Source organism: Macaca fascicularis, chromosome 8, assembly GCF_037993035.2.
Source record: "Macaca fascicularis isolate 582-1 chromosome 8, T2T-MFA8v1.1".
NCBI lineage: Eukaryota > Metazoa > Chordata > Mammalia > Primates > Cercopithecidae > Macaca > Macaca fascicularis.
The window spans coordinates 34,335,111-34,359,835 of NC_088382.1; the positions used below are offsets into that span (position 1 = coordinate 34,335,111).

A 24,725-nucleotide genomic window follows, 5' to 3' on the forward strand; every position below is an offset into this window, starting at 1 on the left:
CCAACCTTTTTAGCTGATTCTTTTGGTACTTTACCACTATATCGTGCCGTAGTTTACATACATGGCTCCTATTTAATTTTTTGTTTATTTGTGTGTTAGTTGTAGGCATTATCTATCGACTCCTCTCTCTGAAAGATGAAAGGTTAGCTCTCTTTCACATTCTTTACTGCCCTTTTTTCTTACCTTGTCCATGTATTTCTAACCCCCTTTCCTCCTAATATGTTTATATCATGATTTTGGCTAGATCAGTGTATACGATTTACATAATTATTACTCTGTAAATGCTTTTTATAATCCCTGAGCCATGTAGTATATTATGGCTATTTTTTTCTTATCTATTTGTATTTTTATTGTTAATACCTAAGAAAAAAATTTCTATGTCTTCTCACTAATTCTTCCCTAAAATTTCCCACAAAGGTGTAAATTTACCTCAGTATATTCATAGATATGAGACATTCTATCAATTTTACCCTCTTAAAGATGCAGAGATAATGCATCATGTTTCATCCCACCATCTTTAATGAGAAACTTCCATCTTAGGTTAATATTAGAGAATGTTAAGATGCTCTGCAATCAGGTAAGGACACTTGCAACTTCGTTATAATGCAAAAGTTTTCTTTAATACAATAAATATTTTGAGGCTCTTTTGTGTCTTGTGTTCATAGAAGTTCAGATAAACCACTTTATTTATTATTTTTTATAGAGAGTGAACAGAAACCTCATTTCTAGTCACCAGTCCTTAATCTGTAAATCAGGCAGGTAGATAATCTATAAATGATAGTCGAAATCACATTAAATTCCATTTTGTACCAGGGACTTAAGTTAATGAACAAATTACTTTTCCAAAAAGGTATAAATATAAGGTTTTCATTCCACTAAATATGTTTGTCAAACTGTGTTGTGATTTATTCTCAGTGTGTCATAGCTACCATAGCTTTTGGAATGGGCATTAATAAAGCTGACATCCGCCAAGTCATTCATTACGGTGCTCCTAAGGAAATGGAATCATATTATCAGGAGATTGGTAGAGCTGGTCGTGATGGACTTCAAAGTTCTTGTCATATCCTCTGGGCTCCTGCAGACATTAACTTAAATAGGTAAAAAAGCATTTATTGTTTTTACTCTTGCAGATTTCTTTCTTTCCATATAAACCTTGAAAGTGTTAGAGGCTATTTCCGTATTCCAAGTAATTTGTGAGTGCATTTAAAGTAAAAAAAAAAAAAGAAAAAAATAAACCTCCCCAAATCCAGAGGACATGGAGGAAGAACATTTGTGGTAAGAGTTGCCACTTGGAGGAGATGAGCTAATTTCAGCATGCCTTAGTGTGAGGAATTAACTAAATCAGGACAATACTTGGGCCTGTAACAGAGATCCTATGGAATACTTTCCTACCATTGTGCATTAATGAACAAGTTCTTTTCCCCTTCTCAGATCCTGTCAAGTTGCCATGTCTTCAGCCATAGTTACTTCAGCTACCACTGATTTTGTTACTGATTCTTTCTTCCCATGCTTCAGTGGTGATTATTCCAGAGGACTTCTCTCAATCCCTGTTTGACTCTTGTACTATTTGTTTCCTTGGTTAGTTCCGTGAGACCATTAACAGTTCTTCTTGACTGTGTGTGAATCATTGTGTTGCACTGTACTGATAGACTGCCATAAATCAATATTAAGTGTTCAATATCTAAGTACAGGAGAGCCATGCTACTTAAGTACTCAACAAGTAGTTTGTTGGCGCTTAAGTTCTATGACATTTTTATTGTAAAGGAAAACATTATCTTGAAAAGATTTCTGGGCAGCATTTACCAACTTTGTTCCTTCATCCATAGGAAAAAGAATCTCAGGAGAAAAACCTATACATGGTAACCAGTGGGGCTGCCAAGCTGATGAAGTATTTTCAGAGTACACCTTTGTGTAGCTGAATACGTTGAGATCTTGAATGGACATATTAGCTTATTTTAGTAAAATGATCAGAGAGTGCCTCCCAGTACAGTTTTTGTTTTTATGCATTATTAAACAATGTGTTTTTGAGTGTCCACTGTGTTCCATGAACTATGCTATGTGTGGGAGATATAACAGTAAAGAAAAGCAAAGTACCTGCTTCCACAGAATTCAGTATAATGGGAATGGTAGTTCTTTAGAGAATCACATAACTATGGATACATAGGCTTCATTTTACTGTTCTCCTTTTGTGTTTGAAAATGTTAACAATCAAAAGTTTTTAAAAAAGGAATCATGCAACATATTTAAAATTATAATTGTGTTAAGTGTTATGAAGGGGAAATTGTATTGAGTAGTAAGAATATATAATGTTGTGTGGTATTTCCCAAGTTAAAAAGTTCAGATAAGGCTTCTTTGTGGAAGTGATGGTTCAGATCTGAAAGAAGAATAGGAATTAATTAGGTAAAAATGTTTGATGCAAATTTTAAGGTTTTCCTTCTGAGTAGTCAGTAGCTTTTCCTTAATATAGAAGATGACAAAACTATCCTTTTTTTGTACAGAACAATTCTTGTTTTCCTTTAGACAGTTGTATCTGTCAAGCTTCTTATGAACTAATTTAAATAATTGGGATAGAACACAGCTGTGCATGTTACTATTAAATATGGAATATATCAAACATAAGTTGATTCCTACCAGTTCTGATTTTATTTGTGTATTTTGTTAAAAGTACTGAGGACATTAATATCCAGTTTTATACTGTGCATTTGAAGGTTCATCAATAAATACAATTCTTGTTTCTCTGGGTCTTAAAAGATATTTTAAATGGTTATCTCATTAAGATTTAATAGGAAGTAACAGTGATTCAAATCAAATAGTGGTGCCAGAAACCCAGACTTGAATTTTGAGTACAGACAGGTTACCCTTTGCATCAATCCTGAGGAAACTAAAACTACAGGATTAATCAGGATAAGAAAGAATTGAGCAAGGATTCAGGAGGGCTCTGTATCATCCTGGTGACAACTCTTCTAGAAAAAACTAGAAAGTCTAAGAATAAATGAAGTTGCTGGTTCTCACCTGGAAAGGTCAGTTACTCAGAAAATTTTTAGACTCTATCTTATGCCATAATTCTTATCACTGAGAGAAGAAACTTGTCCAGTCATCATGTAATCTTCATGTAAATTTATATTTTTAATTGCAGAATTCATACCACAGGCAAAGTCCCAATGTCTGCATTTGTTGTTACCTTAAATAGTCAAACCCCAAAGTTATTGTAATCTTTTTTTAAGAGAGAATAATTTGCAAAATAATCTCGGTCCAATAGATCTTTCACTGGATCCAAATGATTTCCATGAATGATTTAGAATTTTTCTTATTTTCAAATTGTTTTTTTCTGTGGAATACCGGACTTATTTTTGTAGTCCCAAAAGAAGAATACGTATTTATTTATTTATTTGTTTTAAGAGTTATAGTTTTGTTTTCTCAAATTTGTCCTGACACTGATGAGATTAGTTAAATGTAGGTCATCTGAACCAAATACAGGGAAGGATCCAGTTCTGAGAGTGTGGGCGTTAGTTTTCTTGTTTTTTTTCTATAGGAGGGAAACGAGGTGAACAAAACAAATAAAATAAAGCAAAAAAGAACTGATTTTTATTCCTTGAGGTAGAAAGAATGAGATTACAGTGGGCCCCCTTACCTGCATTTTCACTTTCTGTAGTTTTAGTTACACCCACGTCCAAAATGTTAAATAGAAAATCCCAGAAATAATTAAATCAGTTTAATTATTTCTTTTAAAGTTTTAAATCAGTGGTGGTTTTGAGTAGTGTAATGAAATTTTGTGCCATCCTACTCAATCAGCTTCGACTCCCTTAGAATCATCCCTTTGTCTGGTGCATTCACGTTGTATTTACTCCCTGTCTGTTAGTCACTTGTTGCAGTATTGCAGTGTTTGTGTTCAAGTAACGCTTATTTTACTTAAGAATGGCCCCAAAGCACAAGAGTACTGTGCCTAATTTATAAATTAAACTTTTTCATAGGTATATACATATAGGAAAAAACATAATACGTACAGGATTTGGTACTATTCTGTGGCTTCAGGCATCCACTGGAGGTCTTGGAATGTATCCCTTGTGAATAAGGAGGAACTGTATATGGTTAACCTAGGAGCTAGAGTCAACAGTTGGAAGAGACTTTGGGGATAATTACATGGAAGGGCATGGTGGCTGGTGGTTTCAGATGACAAGAATGTTTTTGAATAACGGATCATTTGTGTCTTCAGACTTTCCAGAACTCCTTGAGAATTATACAGAGGTATTTAATCAGTCAGAAGGTTGAATAGTCAAATTATTAGTGAGCGAAGTTTATTTTGATGGGGATTTTACTAATGCTGTCCCTTAGATATTACAAGTAAATCATTGCTTTCTTTTGAAATATCTGAAACCTAGTTAACATGGACTTTTTTCTTGCAAAGATATGCAAAGCTGTTTGGGAGATTGTTGTCATCTGATATTTGCTATTCATGGGCTCTCTTCACAGAAGACTAGAAATTAACAGAGTCACGATGAATTATGGCAGCATTGACTTTAAAAAACACAAACACCTCTTTAATGTTATTTAACAATTTTGAATAAATTTGATATGGCAAACAAATCAGTTATAATTGATTGAGAAAGGAACTTAATTCTAATACTTTACTGGTGTCCCATAATAACCCATAATACTAAGAGACAGTTTTGGAGGGCAAGAAGTCCTGAAGAGCTGATAGAGATAAAGGTCAAATTTGAGCTTCTTTCAGTATTCCTTACATCAATGCTTTTAGTTTCTCATACAAAATAAATTAAAATAAAGAATTACCTTTTTACTGGGAAAAGGTAAAAATTAATAAATTGTAGAAGCCTTATTTGAATCCAAAAAGTATATGACATGTAAATTGAAATGAAAAACCTTAGAGTTTATGATACTTTTTCAAAGCAGCTAAAGAATTGATACTTGGACACAGGAAGTTTTTCAAAAACAATTTTTATAACATCAGAAAAATGTTTACCTCTTGTTGGGGGCATTGACTGGAAAGGAATATAACAGAACTTTCTGAGATGCTAGAAATGTTTTTTATCTTGATGGGGTGTGGGTTTTGTAGGTAATGAAAAATAAATAGTAATAAATAAGTAAATAAAAAGTAGGAAAGTTGCCAATACAGTTTTACATATTCCTGTGATGTTTTTAATCAACAGGCATCTCCTTACTGAGATACGTAATGAGAAGTTTCGATTATACAAATTAAAGATGATGGCAAAGATGGAAAAATATCTTCATTCTAGCAGATGTAGGAGACAGTATGTATTATTTATTTTATGCCAATAACATGGATTTATGAATGATGCTCTTTTAAGAAAACAATTTGGCTAAATAGTTGTCCGTATTTTGAAAAAATATTTTGTTGCTGTCATATGCGTGCTGAATTTTTAAGGCTAACTTCTTTGTGTCTGAATAAACTGAAGTCAAATAATGAGGTCCCAAGTGAATCAATTAATGATGATTTTACCTCATTATTTTCAGGAATGAACTTAACATATATGTTTCTGTTCTTTTTTTTAATTTAAAATTTTGTCTTGCGTAGAATCATCTTGTCTCATTTTGAGGACAAACAAGTACAAAAAGCCTCCTTGGGAATTACGGGAACTGAAAAATGCTGTGATAATTGCAGGTCCAGGTAAAGATTTCTTATTATACATGGACATTCTAAAAGTCTTTGTTTCTCTTCCTTTTCATATTTAATTGAATTTTTGTTGAATGATAAGTATTTCAGTTTTTTAAACAAAACAAGGAATATATTTAGATATAAGAGAAAGCAAACAATATTAAAGTACTTTGCTTCAAAAATAGATAAAGCAATAAAATGGTAGGCCTACATCAAAACATATCAATAGTTATATTAAATGTAAATGACCTAAAATATTATTTAAAGGCGTACGTTGTAAGAATTGGTTTAAAAACATGACCCTGTTCTATATGTTGTCCACAAGAAATCCACTATAATTATATAGATAAGTTTAAAAAAGAATGAAACATTACATTCCATGAAAACATTAATCAAAAGGAAGCTGGAGTTGTTACTTTAATATCAGACAATGGAGACTTTGGAGCAAAGAATATTATCAGGATAAAGAAGGATACTATATGATGTAAAAGAATCATTTCACCAATGTATCAGTCAGGGTTCACCAGAGAAACAGGACCATTGATATCATATATATACATATATATATACACACACACATGTATATATGCTATATATGCGGGGGAGAGGAAGAACAAATGTAGGGAGAGAGGGATGAGGGGACTGATTTTGAAGAATTAGTTCATGAAATTGTGAGGGTTGGCAAGTCTGAAATTTGTAGAGCAGGTCAATAGGCTGGAAATTCAGGCAAGAGGTGGATGTTGCAGTCTTGAGGCAGAATTTCTTCTCTAGCAAACCTAGTTTTTACCCTTTATTCCTGCCACTGAGTGGATGAGGCCCACCCACATTGCTGACAGTAATCTATGCTTAAAGTGAACTGATTGTGAATGCTAATCACGTCTACAAAGTATTTTACAGCAACATCTAGGTTAGTGTTTGACCAAACAACTGAACATCATAGGCTAGCCAAGTTCATGCATAATATTAATCATCACGACCAAGAGGACATCATCCTAAATATATATATATACACACACACACACGTATATGTAGATATATATATATATATATATATATATATATATATATATATCTACTTAACAAAGAGACTGACAGAACCAAAAGGAGAAATAGAGAAACCTACAGTTAAATTTGGTGACTGCCAACATCTCTCAATAATCAATAAAACTAACAGACCAAAAAATCAGTAAGAAGATAGAAGCAATGAACAGGACTATCAACATGCTGGATCTCATTGACTTTTATAGAACATTCTACCCAACAACAGTAGAGTACACATTCTTTTCAAGTGCAGATGCAATATTCATGAACAGGGATCATATTCAGAGTCATAAATCTTAACAAATTTAAGAATCTTGTATTTGTATATTTTTTCACTAGAATGGAATTAAACTAGAAAGCAATAACAGAAAAATAACAAAAAAGTCTCTAAACCTTAGAAATTAAATAACACACATCTAAATAAATGCATGAGTCAAAAAGGAAGTCTCAAGGCAAATCAGAAAATGTTTTGAACTGAATGAAATGAAAATACAAAATGTGTGAGATGCAGCTAATGCAATACTGAGAAGGAAATTTATAGTATTAAATACCTATATTATAAAAGAAGAAAGGTCTTAAATCAATACCTAAGCTTCCATCTTAAGCAACAAGCAAATAAGAGCAAAATAAATTAAAAGGAAGCAAACAGAAGGAAATAATAAAGAACATAAGTCAATGAATAGAAAAGCTATGGTCATACCACTGTTCTCCAGTCTGGGTGACAGAGTGGGACCCTATGTCAAAAAATAAATAAAAATAAAAACAAACCAAGCAGCATGCAGCATTCATTGTCAATGAATAGAAAATGGAAAAACAATAGAGAAAAATCAAAGAACTCAAAAGCTCATTCTATGTGAAGATCAACAAAAATGATATGAACTTCTAACAAGACTGACAGAAAGAGAAGAGACACAGAAGACCAAGACCAGGAATGAAAGAGGGAATTTCACTACAGACCCCCCAGGTATTACCAGGGATGATAAAGGAACACTGAAAAACTCAGAACATAACTTTAATAATCTAGACGAAATGGATCAATTTTTTGATAATCTCAAGCTAATTAAACTTACACTGAATTAGATAACCTACATAGCGTTACAACCATTACAGGGATTGAATTCTATGTTAAAAATCTCTGAAAATAAAATTCCCTAGCCCAAAGAGTTTCAATGACAAATTCTACCAAACATTCAGAAGACAAAATAATACCAATTCTATAGCACGATTACATTTATATAATACTCTTTGAGACATAAAACTATACTAGAGGGATGAAGAAAAGATCAGTGGTTATCAGAGATTAGGGGGAGGGAGAAGGTATGATTCCAAAGGATAGTACAAGGCAGTATTTTGGAGTGATAGATTTGTCGTGCCCTGATTGTAATGGGAGTTAGATGAATCTATGGATGTCTTAAAATTTGTAGAACTTTACACATACATACAACCAATTTGCCTATGTTAATTGAAAAAATAAAATAAAAACAAATTATTTACCTAGTTGGGTTAGCTACATACATAAGTTCAATATCTGCATTACTGTAAGACAAAAGAAGCATTATTAGGGATGGAGTTGTTCTCTGTGTAATGGCAAATAGTTCCTTCACTAAAAAGACAGAATTGTTCTATGCACCTTTGAAAAACACACACACACACACACACACACACAACCAACGAAGTAACTTGCCTGGTGCAGTGACTCACACTTGTAGTATCGGTACTTTGGGAGGCTGAGGTGGGAGGATCACTTGAGACCAGGATTTTTGAGGCCAGTCTGGGCAAAAAAGCGAGACTGTGTCTCTACAAAAGTAAAAAATAAAATAAAATAAAATTAGCTAGGCATAGTGTCATGTCATGTGCCTCTAGTCCCAGCTACTCTGGAGGCTGAGGTGGGAAGATCGCTTGAGCCTGGAAGGTCAAGACTGCAGTTGCAGTGAGCTGTGATGGCACCACTATGCTCCAGGCTGGGCATCAGAGTAAGACTCTGTCTCACATAAAAAATAAATGAATAATAATTTAAAAAAACTTGTCTGGGTGTAGAGGCTCACACCTGTAGTCCCAGCACTTTGGAAGGCCGAGGCAGGAGGATTGCTGGAACCCAAGACTTTGAGAACAGCCTGGGCAACATAGCAGGACCCCATCTCTATTAAAAAAAAAAAAACTTAAAAATCCAGCAAATACATAAAGCACAAAACTGACAGAAGAGGTGGAGAAATCAATAAATCCACCATCAAAGTGGAAGAATTTGATATAATTTTTTGTTATTGTTAGGGTAAACAATCCAAAGATTAGTACACTATAGAAAATTTGGCCAACATAGTAACAAGTTTGATTTATCGGATACATAGTATATAGAGCCCTAGACCAAGCAACTATAGCAGTGTGTCTCCAGTGTTTTTACTTCATGACCCACATAGCAAATGATATGTGTATGTAACACACTGAGCTAATTGTCAGAGTTCAGTTTCTGTCCAAAACCCTAAGATCTGGAGTGATTAACCTTTCAGCACACTTACAACTCACTTGTTTGTAAGCACACTGATTGAGAAGCCTGAAAGACTTCCCTCCTTAAACATGCATGGAATTTTTCTGAAAACTTATGTATTGGGCTGGGCGCAGTGGCTCATGCCTGTAATCCCAGCACTTTGGGAGGCCGAGGCGGGTGGATCACGAGGTCAGGAGATCGAGACCATCCTGGCTAACACGGTGAAACCCCGTCTCTACTAAAAATGCAAAAAATTAGCCAGGCGTGGTGGCGGGCGCCTGTAGTCCCAGCTACTCTGGAGGCTGAGGCAGGAGAATCGCTTGAACCCGGGAGGCAGAGGTTGCAGTGAGTGATTGGGCCACTGCACTCCAGCCTGGAAACAGAGCGACACTCTGTCTCCAAAAAAAGGAAAACAAAAAACAAAACAAAAAAAACTGGTAAAAGGGCCCAATGGCTCACACCTGTCATTCCAGCTCTTTGGGAGATTGAGGAGAGAGGATCAGTTGAGGCCAGGAGTTCAAGACCAGTCTGGGCAATATAATGAGACCCCATCTCTACAAAATTTTAACAATAACAACAAAAAATCTGGTAAGAGGCAGCATGAACAGTACTTTGTGGGAGTTTGATAGCTTGAAATACCCATAATTGAAAAGAAAATTTATCAGCTAAGCATCTCACTAAAGAGATTAGAATAGGAGAATAAACCTAAGCGTAGTTTTTTCCCCAAACATTATTATATCTGGATATTGAATGCATTCTTATTGCTATTTCAAAGATACTCTAAGGAAAGCAATTGAATTAGGTAGTTGAACTCTATAGTAGATTTTCTTTAATGAGTGATTTTGTTCTCAACCTACTTAAATAATTCTCATTTGAATTTATGATAATTTCAGATCTACCCAAAGGGTGACTTAGGAATTTAACTTCTAAATCTACTAAATGAAAGGTTTATAATATTCATGTTATTTTACAGTCATTAGTGTTTAACAATTTATAGCATAGGATTTGGGTGTTTTTTTTTTTCATTTTAAACAAGAAGTTTATTTAAACAAGACACTTGACTAAGGGAAAACTATCTTGGAGTTATTATTACTAGAGTAATTTATTTCTACTTAAAGACAGATTGCCCCACACATAACAGCTACATAAAAACGGTTGTAAAATTGTCCTTGGTTTTACAATGATTAATGAAAAACGTTAAAATTCTCCAATTGAACAAGGTATGCAAAGATTTTTGTATTGTTTTTTGCTAAAACTGTGACAGCAAAATAACATCCTGGAGTATAAAGATAAGAGCTGAATGAGCAGGCCACTAGGGGACAAAGGGAGTCTTTTCACAGAACCAATGCTTCTTTTCCCCACCCCATCTCCATTCGAAGTCAATCTAAACATACTATTATCTATTTAGTTTAAAAAGAAAAAAAGCAAAGCAATGTGTGCTTGTGTACATACACCAGATACTTTATGTGCAATAAAAGGAGGAGGAAGGGGGAAATGAAAGAATAGAGAAAACTCTATGTAGTCAGGATGTGGTGGAACCAAACTGCAACTTTCTTTTTTTTTCCTTTTTTTTTTTTTTTTTTTTAAGAGGGAGTTTTGCTCTTGTCACCCAGGCTGAAGTGTAGTAGTGTGATCTTGGCTCACTGCAACCTCCACCTGTCAGGTTTAAGCCATTCTCCTGCCTCAGCCTCCCGAGTAGCTGGGATTACAGGTGCATGCCACCATGCCTGGCTAATTTTTGTATTTTTAGTAGAGATGGGGCTTCACCACGTTGACCAGGCTGGTCTCAAACGCCTGACCCCAAGTGATCCACCCACCTCAACTTCCCAAAATGCTGGGATTACAGGCGTGAGCCACCACGCCTGGCCAAATTACAGCTTTCTAATTGAGACTGTATTCTTGGTCTGGAAGAGCACAGTTCTGCAGTAAAGTAGCCCATCCCCCTTTTAGTAGACATCTCCATGTCTGCTGCTGGAACACATCAGTTTTATCTTAAGCCTCACTTCCAAATGTACAGATATGTCTGGTTCGTTGATTGGCTACCTGTCAAATTGAAACCTGATCTGCCTCATTGACAAACCCTGTCCCTCACAATAGGCTTTCATTGGTTTACTAAGTGGTGCATAGCTCTTCATCTCAAACTGCACCACAGTGCCATCCTGCTCCACCACCTTCAAATGAACGTTATCCTTGTTCTCAGTCTTGACTCTTTCCTTGGGCTTTTTGTGGACCCTGGTGAGTGTGGCAGTCTCCTCAGCTGCTGCTTCACAAAAGAGGTACCAGGTCTGCCCCAAATGAGTGAATCCCTGAATAGCACCAGGAGTGCCAGAAGAGGCAGCAACTGAGATGTGTTTTTTCTAAGCTGAAAACCTTTTTGTTTGTTTGTTTGCAACAAATCTTTTTTTGCGACACACCTTTAACACTAAAGTCCAATATTTATATAATTGGTCAAGTAAGTGCAGCTGTTCTAGCTATAAATATAGCAACTGTGCTTGCTTGTACTGTTATTAACATTATTCCTTTCTGTGGTCTGAGGTACCTCCCATGAAACTTGCTTCTAGGGCACTAGGATTGAGAACCATCAACATAACATAACTGTTATGCTACAATAGTTTATTGTTCATATTTTTGATATTTACATACTCGGGTATAATGAACTTTATTCGTAGCTTCTGAAGCAGTTGGCGCATTTGAGATTTTTTACTTGGCTAATTGTTATGCTAAATCTGTTGATTTCTAAAGATACATGCCTTGGCTAAGCTTTCTTCATATGTTATTGTTTTTATTTAGATTGGGTCATTGCTATTCCATGGATGACTCAGAGGATACATCCTGGGACTTTGGTCCACAAGCATTTCAGCTTTTGTCTGCTGTGGATATCTTAGGGGGAAAATTTGGAATTGGGCTTCCAATTTTATTTCTCCGAGGATCTGTAAGTATACCTGTGAATTCCCTTCATAGATCTTCTTTTACTTATATTACACTTTCTTCAGAGGTTTGCAGTATTATGAGTGTAGCTTTGACTTCAGATGGGTTACTAGGAACTCACAGAATCTTACTAAGTTCCTGTTAAACACTACATTTGTTACTTTGGATAAAACCCGTGTGTATGGCATCTTCTGCTGTTTTCATGTTCCAAGACTATGTTCAGCTCTGCAGCTCAGTCTAGAAGCATTGTGTTAGTTTATCACATTGCATTGGTGTGAATCCCTAGACTCGTCTTGCTTAGGATAATTAGGAAAAGTTAACTTTCATTGTGTCAAGGGACAGGTAAAACAAAATTGTCGTTTTGTCCAGAAAACTACTAAATTCTTCAAGGAAAAGTTTAGTTATAGGGATTATTTTGTAAATGTCTAATTTCAATAACAATATTTGGGACATATTTATTTTTCCTTCTGTTTCCTATTGGAAGTATTTAAAGTTATAAGAAAATAGTGGTTTTTGCCTTTACTAATGAATAAATAATCAGTTAAATTCATCTACTTTTTTTGGAGTAATTGATGTTCCAGTATTCTCCTAAACAACCACAAATGTGAATAAGATCGGACCCTTGCAGTCCAAGAGCTTGTTCTGTAGTCCTTTTCTTTATATGATTTTTTCCCCCGATTTAGAAGTATATAAAGCAAAGCTAAGTATTACGCACTGATATTGGCTGAATAAATCAAGAGCGAGAGATAGGATACTTTGCAAATATGCATACTTATTAAAATATACTTTAGAGATTAAAATTCTCATTTCTAATGTAGAATAGGTAAGCATTTATTTGTGATATACTTGAATGCTTCATGTAAATACTTTCTGAGTTTGTATTTTTAAAAAGGAACATACTTATTAAATTAGTTGTGAAATACTTTTAATGAAATATATTGAAAACTTCTGTTGATTTTTCATGTACTGATGTTTTTAGATTCTAAATGGAGTTTAACATTTTGTTTGTAAATCACAAGTTGGATTAGAAATTTAATAGTAGAAGTGTTGCCTAAGGAACTATTTTAGGTGCTGTGAGTGAAACTGTATTTTTTATAACAAGAATTTTAGTTGTAAGGGACAGCTTAAATATAATTGAGATCTATGAAAATGCATTCTGTCTCTATCACCTTCAAAACCTTTGTATCCCAGTTGAATGTATAATTTATAAAAATTATTTTTGTTTTAATTTGCTATAATCCAGCCATATCCAATATCAACAAATAAGTCTAAGTAGGCTCCTTGACAAACTTGAACTGGCCACAAGAGAGATCAGATTTCACCTATTAAAAAACCAAATCAGACCACTTATACTGACAGTCTCTTCTGGGAGTCCTCAAATTAAGAAGTTTATCCTTTGTGAAATATTATAGTACCCTTGCTAGACAAAAGTAAAACTTTTCTAAAAGTACCACTTAATGAAAATCTGTAGACACTAAATGCAATGAAAATAAGGCAATTTTTTTTTCTCCCCATTTCAGTGATCTTGGTATCCTGGGATATTGTTTTTAAAATTATCATTATAATTCCTTTGAGAATTTAGTAAAATGTTCCCTTTAACCAACTTAGGAAAAATTAATATCTTTGTATGTGATTTTGATCTGTAAAATAAACATTTTAAATTGGGAATAATTGGAGTTTAAAGAGATTAAATATGTAACATATAGTAGCAGCATATAATTATCTCTCTTTTTTTTTTTAATTTTTTTTTTTTTTTTTTTGAGATGGAGTCTTGCTTTGTCACCTAGGCTGGAGTGCAGTGGTGTGATCTTGGCTCACTGCACGCTCCACCTCCCGGGTTCATGCCATTCTCCTGCCTCAGCCTCCCAAGTAGCTGGGACTACAGGCCCCCACCACCATGCTCGGCTAATTTTTTGTATTTTTAGTAGAGATGGGGTTTCACTGTGTTAGCCAGGATGGTCTCAATCTCCTGACTTTGTGATCTGCCCACCTCGGCCTCCCGAAGTGCTGGGATTACAGGCATGAGCCACTGAGCCCGGTTGTATAATTCTCTCTTACACAAGATTTTTTCTAAATAGTATAAACCGTTATGTAGCCTATCTAAGAGTTTGTGAATAGAGTTTAAAATTTTGTTTTTAAGCTGCAAGTTTGATTAGAAATTAAACAGTAAAGGTATTACTTAAGGAACTTTGTTTTAGCTGTCTAAACAACTTACTATATAAAAATCTTTAAGCATTCTGTATAAATATGTGATAAGATATACAATGACCTTAATTTTATAGATTAGAAAATAAAACCACACTCATTAATTTGCATAACTGAGAGATTAAATGAAACTTCTTTTCTGATCACATTAGCAGAATGCCAAATCTTGTCGTGGCACTAGAATTAGACGGTAGTTTTGATGATACATGATTTGACTATAGACATTTGTTGAAACTATTGGTAGTTTTAATCACTCTTGTAATTTTCAAACTATCTAACGGGAGAGGATTATCCATCCTGTTTTCTAGACAAGCTATTTCACCTGAATGAAATATACTCCTAGAGATAATTATCACTATCTTTTGGTTTTATTTTGCACATGGAATTATAGTTCACAATGACTTTCTGAAGCCCTAAAGTTGTAACTGTGAGCTTCTTTGGCCTGTAGTGACTGGGAAAAAGCACCCCCACCCTGCCTTCCCTGTCCCCCAAAAAAGTTAAAGTGTTTTTAACAGTAGCTATGGACTTTTTGTAGTTTAAAAACTTAGGAGTTGCCCAGGGTGGAATGCAGTGGTGTGATCATAGCTTGCTGCAGCCTTGAACTCCTGGGTTCAAGCAGTCCTCCCACCTCAGCCTCCAGAGTAGTTGGGACCACAGGTGCCACCACACCCAGCTGTTTTTTTTATTTTTTAATTTTTTTGTAGGTATGGGGTCTCCGCTTGTTGCCCTGCCTGTTTCAAACTCCTGGGCTCAAGTGATCCTCCTACCCTTGGCCTCCCAAAGCACTGAGAGTCACTGTGCCAGGCTGAGTTTAAAATTTCTTGAGTTGGAGTTTATGGCTATTTTTTCCACTAGTTATTAAACATGTATTTTTGTAAAAGGCACTGTATTGCATTTTGTGGGGGAATTCAAAGCTAAATTAGATGAGACGCCTCGTCTAGTATGGAAGGTGTTACTTAAGAAGAAATAAGTGTAATGTAGCAGAGAACCAGATAAGGGACATGTGAATAGATATAAATGTTATTGAAGTTCTGAAGAGAGAGGGTGTTTAGAGAAATCAGAGGAGTACCTGTGAAGGTATAACTAGAACTTCCTGTTTTTGTGGAATATATGGTAGATTTTGGTGTGATACTGTCTATGTGGACAGTCATTCAGAGAAGAATGAGGGAGGAAGGGTGGAGAAGAATGTGGCATTCACAGTACAGAAAGCAGTTGTGACTTTTAAAGAGGTTAATATGGAGAAGTGGCAAGTCTTCTTTTCCTCTCCTCTCTCTCCCCTCCCCTCCCCTCCCCTCCCCTCCCCTAGCCTCCCCTCCCCTCCCCTCCCTTCCCTTCCCTTCCCTTCCCTTCCCTTCTCCTCTTTTTCTTCTTTTTTTCTGTCAGATACTGGTGTAAAGACTTCGCTTTTATCAGAAACTGATATGTTGGGTCAGGTACCCTGGCCAGTCAGTTCTCTTTATTCTAACATTCACCGATCAATTAGATTTCCACATTCCATGATATGTCAGTTTTAGTGATCCTTATTTTTCCACCTGGTTTATAAAGGGAAAGAATGAGATATGTCACCCAGGCTCTGGAGTACAGTGGCGTGATCATAGGTCACAGCAGCCTCAAAGTTTCCAGTTCAAGCGATCCTACTTCCTTGGCCTCCCGAGTACGTGGGACTACAGGTGCGTGCCACCATACCCAGCTAACTTTTTTGTAGAGACAGGGTCTGCCTATGTTTCCCAGCCTGGTCTTGAAACCCTGGCCTCAAGTGATCGGCCCACCTTGGCTTCCCGAGGTATTAGGATTACAGGCGTTAGTCACTGTGCCTGGCCTGAAAATTTCTCTTTTTGAGATGGCATCCCACAGAAGTATACCTGCTTAGAGCTAACACTGGCAAAAAGACTATTTAACCCTATTGCCTGATTTTACTGTAGTTGAGATTGAGTTAAAGTAAAAGCTGAATGACCTGCCCTAGGTCATACTGTTACTTTGTGCCAGAGTCAGGATGAGCAAATGACTTTCCTGCCTGCTAGTCTAGTGTCTTTTCTATTTGTTGTGCTGTAACATGCAGTTTTAAATTTGTATTGTTATGCCCAGTGGACATGGTGGCTCACACCTGTAATTTCAGCACTTTGGGAAGCCGAGGTGGGAGGATTGCTCGAGACCAGGAGTTCAAGATGAGCCTGGGCAACATAGCGAGACTCCATCTCTACAAAAAAAGTTTAAAAAGCCGAGTGGTGATGTGTGCATGTAGTCCTCCTTGTGGGAGGTTGAGGTGGGAGGATTGATTGAATCTAGGAATTCAGGACTGCAGTGAGCCATGATTACACCACTGCACTCCAGCCTGGGTGACAGAGCAATACCCTATCTTGAATGAATGAATGATGAATGAATGAATGCCCAAATCCCTAAGCTGTGTTCTGTATAGCAGCTTTCTCATCGTAGGCAGTTTTTACTCTATCGGTGGACAACCTACAAAATTAAGTTAACTACAACATTTAAGCAATTAACAGAGAAGGCCTTGTTCAGAGTGAGAAATCATTAAGCATTTGTTGTTGAAAATTCTTACTGTATTATGTTTTAATTATTATTATTTTTTAAAATGCTACTTGTTTTAGTTTGGATTCCTAGTTGAAAACGTAATATGATTCCTTTAAAACAAAGATACTTTGTTTTAAAGCAAAGGTATATCATCCTTTTCATGGTGATTGCCATGGAAACAAGACAATGTAAATTTATTCACATAGTACACAGTTTTCATAGTTATTGATCATGAGGGGAAGGGACAGTTAATCCCTACTGATCAGATAAAACCTCATTGTTTCATCCTAATATATGGGTTTTTAATGCTTAGGAAAGGAAAAGCCAGAAGAGTAATTTTTAGTATTTAGAGAGCTAGTGATTCTAGTTAGGGAACTTATACCTTTGGTGTTATTAGTTTGCAAGGAATAGAATCTCCTACTACAGAGGTAACCCCTAGCAGATGTAGAGTACCATTACCAAGTGTTCCAGGGAAGGAAACCCGACTAGATACCAAGTCATGCTTTTTACTCTTAGATTAAGAAATTCAGGTTGAGTTAAAGGATCAGCTGTTAACTAATAAAAAGCAGATTAATATTACTGAGCCAGGCTTTGTCCTGGTTATGGACTTAATCTTCATAGTATCCTCAAGAGATAAAAATGAATATATATGCATATTAGATGAGAAAATAGAAGATAAGTAACTTGCCAGAGCTATGGCTTGAATGCAGGTAATGTAGCTCAAGAGCCCCCACATGTATGTATATTGGGTGTGGGGAGCGGTACGTGTGGATGCTTGTGCACGCATGTGGTATAAGAAGAAAAAATTAGCTGTTATGCCTGTAATCCCAGCACTTTGGGAGACCAAGGCATGAGGATCTCTCAAGCCTAGGAGTTCAAGACCAGTCTAGGCCACATAGTGAGACCCTATCTGTACAAAAAAAATTTAAAAAATATTAGCGGGCATCGTGGAATACATCTGTAGTCTCAGCTACTTGGGATGCTGAGGTGGGAGGATCCTTGAGTCCAGGAGATTGAGGCTATGGTGAGCTATGATGACACATCTGCACTCCAGCTTGGGTGACAAAGAGAGACCCTGTCTCAAAAAAAAAAAAAAAAATTAGAACTAGTCATCTGGAGGCCTATGTTCTAGTCCTAGCTTTAGTATAGGTACACCGTGAGACATTAGACTACCATTTAACATCTTTGAACCTCTGTTAATTTGTTAACAATATGGGTAAAAATGACTAAGATAGATCAAAGAGCTCCAGCATTCCCTCCAGCTCTGAAATTCTATGATGTTTTATCTTATTTTACTTATAAAAATAAATTATATTATGTATATTTAAAGTACACAGTATAATGTTACAGGTTACCTATATATAGTAAAATGATTACTATAATGAAACTAACATATCCATCATCTTACATTGTTAACCATTTTCTTGTTTTTGTGGCAAAAGCAGCTGAAATCTACTCATTTAGCAGGAATCCCAAATACAGTACATTTGTATTAACTGTAATTCTCATGTCATACATTTGATCTCTAGACTTGTTTATGCTACATATGGTTGACTTTTAAACGTTCTACTCAAATCAACCCTAAGTCAGGGTTAGCACAGACAGGTCTTGTTAACAAGGAAGAAGGTGCCAGATTGTACCTGGGTGTTTATATTTCTCTAAATCTTGTTCTGATCATATTTTAATAAATAGAATCATCAGGACACTAAAATTCATTCCTTAGCTATTAAAAAAGTCTATTCTATTTTTATTGTTAAGATTTAGGAGAGCATGGTACAGATTCTCTTAACTATGCCTATCAGAAGCCTATGTTTTAAATCCAATATATAGGCACTGCTCTATTTGTCTCTGTTGAGAACTTACCCTGCTTTACCTAATTTCATCCTACCTTCCTTTTTGTGAAAGATCACCCTTATTTAGCCTATTTTTTGGCAAACCTACACCTTAGAAATAGTAATAAATGACATAAGCATATTAACATTTATGATGTGATTTATTTTTGTTTTCATTCATATACTTGGGAAGATTCTCAGATATTAAAGCAATGTATGTTTACATTTAAGTATATCGTTCTTGTTCTGTTTTAGAAGGCTTGTATTTGCGTTTTTAACATTCAAAAAGATAAACCTGTAATCATAATGATTTCATCAATTCACTAAAACCAGTATGCTTGTAATAGCCCTATAGTTGCCTTAGTTAAGTTTGCTGCAACTCATTTTATGTATCCTTTTAATTTTGATCCCTGGATTTTTAATTGACTATTAAACCTTTGTTAGGGTATATATGAAATGTAAAAATGTTGAGTTATAGTCTGCCTTTTTCTAAAATTTTAGATTGCATTTTTATATAGAAATTTAAGTTGCTCATAATCATTCTAGTGAATTTAAGCAGAAAGGTATTTATTACTCGGTATTAAATGGCTTATAATATTGTTGATAAGGTTCCACTGTAAAATAGTTCACCAAGGGAACTGTGGCCTCTTCTGTGATCAAGAAGCCATTTGTCAACTTGGGAAGCTTCCACTACAGCACGTAACCCCAAACTGCATTGAGTAGGAAGCTGTAATAATCAGGAAGGTTCTACCTTTGCATGCTCTGTAAACCAGTGTGAACCTGCTATAATTTGTAACCACAAAATGGTGCCTGTTGATACTTACGAAGCATGTCATTGTGTGCTGGGTTCTTTGCTAATACTTTCTTATAAAAATTAAATACCTCCACAATCATGCATGCCAGCAGAAACAGCAGAGGAATAGCCTTGGCCTCACTTCCTGCTTATACCTGTCATGCAAATATACAGAACCCGAACCCTAGCTGAAAGGGAGTTTGGGAACTAGTATTTGTACTGTCCCAGATTCTGCAGTGGAAGAATTCATAGTGGATGGAAGGTAGAAGGACCCTTGAATTACAGTCAGCCACATTCACCACAAATAACATTAAATAAAAGTAATTTTCCATAAAGCTCTATGTTTGTATACTTCCTTTTTTTTGTTTGTTTTTGTTTTTGCTCAGTATGGAGTGCAGTGGTGTCATCATAGCTCACTGCAGTCTTGATCTCCTGAGCTCAAACGATTCTCCTGCCTCAGCTCCTGCTTCAGCCTCCTGAGTAGCTGGGACAACAGGTACACACCACCACACTTTGCTAATTTTTTATTTTTTATTTTTGTAGAGATAGGGGACTCACTGTGTTGCCCAGGATGGTCTTGAACTCCTGAGCTTAAGTGATCCTCCCAAAGTGTTGGGATTACAGGCATGAACCACTGTGCCTGGCCCATAAACTTGTATATATATTTAAAAGTAGTATTTAAATGTAGGATGAATGAAAGAGGCAGTAAGAGGACAAAGTGAATGAAAAAGTACTTTTATAGGGAGTGAAAGCTGGAGAGGTCTCTCTGTTAGAGGAAAACAGAATTGCATGTGACAGACTAGCTTTCTTAACATTTCTAGAACTTGATGGCTGTGAAGAGCCTCCCATAGGAATTCTCCCTTCACTTAGGAAAACATACGTCGAAACCATCAGCTATTTAGCATGCACCTTCTTTTCCTGGTCTTTCTCAGTGAAGCAGCTAAATTATAAATGATTAAGTAAACTTTACAGTGTATCATATGCGAAAGCACAGTAAAAACAAAAATGCATTGGAAGCTGTGAGTTGTTGCACTGCACTCATGGATGAGTAGCTATTGGTTTGCATTGCTTTTGTTTGTTTGTTTGTTTGGTTTTTGAGATGGAGTCTCGCTCTGTCGCCCAGGCTGGAGTGCAGTGGCGTGATCTCGGCTCACTGCAAGCTCCACCTCTCAGATTCACGCCGTCCTCCTGCCTCAGCCTCCTGAGCAGCTGGGACTACAGGCGCCCGCCACTACACTCAGCTAATTTTTTGTATTTTTAGTAGAGACGGGGTTTCACCATGTTAGCCAGGATGGTCTCGATCTCCTGACCTTGTGATCTGCCCACCTTGGCTTCCCAAAGTGCTGGAATTACAGGCATGACACATTGCGTTTTATATAATTCTCATGGTTCTAGTCTCGAACTGTAGGATTTTGATCACTGTTTCAAACAATAACGTGAGTTTGCTAAGAGGTCTAAATAACAAAAGCTAAGTGTTCCAAACATTGAATTATATGTGAAATTTCCTGCCATTATTTAAGACACAAAAGGAACATTATTTTGATAATGTATTTATTTGTGAGTTGAGTGTTCAGAATGAGCACGATGGGTATAACATTTTTGTATGTTTTTAAAGCTGAAATTTAGTGTAAATCCAAAGAATCAATAGACAAGTCTGTGTTTTACTTAACCTGTATGTTTAAATTAGCATTTTTAGATAATGATTTTATTTTAATTTCAGAATTCTCAGCGTCTTGCAGATCAATATCGCAAGCACAGTTTGTTTGGCACTGGCAAGGATCAAACAGAGAGTTGGTGGAAGGCTTTTTCCCGTCAGCTCATCATTGAGGGATTCTTGGTAGAAGTTTCTGGGTCTAACAAATTTATAAAGATTTGCACCCTTACGGAAAAGGTAAACAGTATAGGAGTCTGCCTGTTTGACTTAATTTTGTTTCCCACTCTGTATTAAAAGATCCTTTTTGTTTTTAATAGGGTAGAAATTGGCTTCATAAAGCTAATAGGGAATCCCAGAGCCTCATCCTTCAAGCTAATGAAGAATTGTGTCCAAAGAAGTTTCTTCTGCCTAGGTTCATTTTTCAGTTTTTTTCTTGTAACTTCTGGGTTTTTTGTTGCTATTTATGTGATTCAAATTACACCAGTTTATAGGCCTCTCACAAGTAAAATGAATTACCTGTTTGTTTTTGTATGCCTGTTTTAGTCAGTTTGGGGGAAGGGATCTGTGAGGAAAGGATAAGTCATAGAGCACTTTTCTTTTTTAAGAGACAGGGTCTCTCTGTGTCTCTCAAGCTGGAGTGCAGTGGTGCGATCATAGCTCACTGCAGCCTCGATCTCTTGGGCCCAAGTAATCCTCAGCCACCTTAGTACCTGGGACTATAGACATGCACTACTATGCCCAGCTAATATATTTTAATTTTTTGTATATAGACAGGGTCTTTCCTAGGCTGGTCTTGAGCTCAAGTGATCCTCCTACCTCAGCCTCCCAAACTACTGGGATTGCAGTCATGATCCACCGCTTCCAGCCAGAACACTTTCTTGGTTGATGGGAAGTAGCTGACCATGGTATTTAGAAAGCTTCTTTCTCATTGATTAAAGAAGCAGTGTTGAAATCAATGTTGAGGAATCCATATATCGTATTTACTTCTCACGTGTAGAAGTGGAAAGGGAGGGAATACATTTGTTGCTTACTTTTTTATACCTTTACAGGCATTGATCACTTGTGAGTTTTCTCTTTCAAACTTTTTAAAGCTTCTAGAGCTTTTTCTGGAAAAAAGTCAGTTTTAAAAATTGCCGGTTCTAAAAGGGTAATATCTTATTCATCTTTCTGAGAGTGGAGTATGATGATTCATGAATTAGATACTTGCATCTTAACATTTGAGATAATTTAATTTTATTATTTTTCAGCTCGAGAACTGTATCTTCAGGCACCAAAGAGCATTCTTATAATCAAGTACCAGTTGAATTAACTGCAGAGAAGAAGGTTTGTTTTAAAGAAGTTGTTCCTATATATTTCATTCTTTATTGATTCAACTTCTGTTTAAAATTTTATATTTTAATTCCCTTCCAATTAAAGAGAAAATTGCATATATAACAAAACATAAAATTTGGCAAGAGAAGTGATGTGAACAGACTAGAATATATGGTATATAATTTCTGGGGCTAATAAAGAATTGGAAGTATTTGAGAAAGGAATTTATTTGGGTTCTTTTAAACCTATCTTCTAACTCATTTGGCTTAGAGTGTTCACACGTTATAATACTTATAGTTGATCAAAAAATAAGCCTGATTCCTAAGTGTTCTTATTAGAGCTACACACACACACACACACACACACACACATTCTCTCTCTCTTTCTGTCTCTCTCACACACACACACACACACACACACCCACACTCACATACTTTCTTGCTTTTTTTGATCTAAGATCTTAGATAACTATTACAGATTAAATACTAATCCACTGGCAGACTTCAGCTGATCAGAACACTGGAATAATAGGCAAGTATAGTGAATTACATTTTCTGGTGAACTTTTTCTGCTTTATTGAAGTATGCAGAATGTAATTGAATTGTTTTTATAACTTTGGCACTTGCTATATATTAGAGTATTCTTTTGATGATTTATTTTCTATAGTTTTGGGAGGGATAAGACATTGGATTGCGTTTCTAACTACCTTTAGAACTTTAGAAACGGATAATTTAGGAGGTTGTTCTCAGGTGATTTATTTGATGGCTTGATTATGCAAAGAAAAAATTGTGATTGTGAGATTTTTGTTTCTTATTTTCTTCACATTTACAAGGTTTTTGAAACTTCTTTTTTTAATGGACCTTTATATGTTTAAATGCAGTCTAACTTGGAGAAGTTATATTCTTACAAACCATGTGATAAGGTTTCTTCTGGGAGTAACATTTCTAAAAAAAGGTACGGAGTTCCATATTTCTATGTTCTATACTTACTTTATGAGTACTTTTTTTCTAAAGAGAAAGGACTGTCAGATGTTGGGCTATTTCACTGGCAAAAGGAAGTTAAATTTAAAACATAAGCCTTTCAGTATTAGAATGATCAAAGTGAGCTACAAAATAATAATGTTAATTTAATAGCTAACACTTCTTGGATATTACTGTTTGTCAGGCATTATGTTAAATGCTGAGAGCTTTATATGTGATGTCTCATTTAATTCCTACAAGAGCTTAATAGCTGTTATTATTTATCACCATTTTATAGTTGAAGATACCAGGGGTTAAGAAGTTGACTAACTTGTTCAAGAGCTTATAGCTTATGGCCAAGCTGGCTTTCAAATCTATATTTGCCTACCTCTAGCATCAGGACACTATTTATTTTTATTTGCGTGAAATATATACAGGCCTGCTTTGTTTTATTGTGCCTTGCTTTATTGTGACTTGCAGATACTGCATTTCTTACAAATTGAAGGTTTGTGGCGACCCTGCGCCAAACAGATCGTGTTAGCCCCATTTTCCAACAGCATGTCCTGTTGTCATGTCTTTGTGTTATAGTTTGGTAGTTCTTGCAATATTTCAAATGTTTTCATTGTTATCATATCTATTATAGTGATCTATGATTGGTGATCTTTGATGTTTCTATTGTAATTGTTTTGGGGTACCATTAACCATGCCCACATAAGGCAGCAAACTTAAGTGTTATATGAGTTCTGAGTGCTGCTTGACCGGCCATTCACCATTTCTCTCCCTCTTTGGGCTTCCCTGTTCCCTGAGATACAACAAAATTGAAATTAGGCCAATTAATAACTCTATAATAGTCTCTGAGTGTTTGTTTGTTTGTTTTCTCAAGACTGAGTCTCACTCTGTCGTTCAGGCTGGAGTGCAGCGGCGCAATGTCGGCTCACTGCAATCTCCACCTCCCGGGTTCAAGCGATTCTCCCATCTCAGCTTCCTGAGTTGCTGGGGCTACAGATGCCTGCCACCATGCCTGGCTAATTTTTGCATTTTTAGTAGAGATGGGGTTTTGCCATGTTGGCCAGACTGGTCTTGAACTCCTGACCTCAAGTGATCCCCCGCCTTGGCCTCCCGAAGTGCTGGGATTACAGGTGTGAGCCGCTGCACCTGGCCCATCTCTAAGTGTTTAAGTGAAAGGAAGATTCACATGTCTCTCACTTTAAATCAAAAGCTAAAAATGATTAAGCTTAGTGAGGAAGCCATTTTAAAAGCTGAGATAGGCCAAAAGCTAGGCCTCTTGCACCAAACAGTTTCCAAAGGCAAAAGATCCTGAAGGAAATTAAAAATGCTACCCCAGTGAATACACCAATG

The 24,725-nt window shown here is 36.0% G+C and overlaps 1 protein-coding gene across 50 annotated transcripts in view; it reads left to right on the forward strand.

Moving 5' to 3' along the window:
- Positions 1–24,725, forward strand: part of WRN (WRN RecQ like helicase) — a 139,039-nt gene that overhangs the window by 84,759 nt on the left and 29,555 nt on the right. For 46 of the 50 annotated variants that reach the window (XR_012417188.1, XR_012417187.1, XM_015454650.3 and 43 more), the window contains 8 exons: positions 916–1,097; positions 5,166–5,267; positions 5,552–5,644; positions 11,946–12,087; positions 21,163–21,333; positions 21,414–21,508; positions 22,344–22,419; positions 23,288–23,361. Coding sequence is in view for 44 of the 50 variants with exons in the window: in XM_015454650.3 (XP_015310136.3) it covers positions 916–1,097; positions 5,166–5,267; positions 5,552–5,644; positions 11,946–12,087; positions 21,163–21,333; positions 21,414–21,508; positions 22,344–22,419; positions 23,288–23,361 (935 nt within the window). In the remaining 6 variants the exon portion in view is untranslated. Of the gene's footprint in view, positions 1–915; positions 1,098–5,165; positions 5,268–5,551; positions 5,645–11,945; positions 12,088–15,833; positions 15,959–19,828; positions 19,939–21,162; positions 21,334–21,413; positions 21,509–22,343; positions 22,420–23,287; positions 23,362–24,725 lie in introns of all 50 variants that reach the window. The other 4 variants (XR_012417190.1, XR_012417189.1, XR_012417191.1 and 1 more) reach the window with 2 other exon arrangements.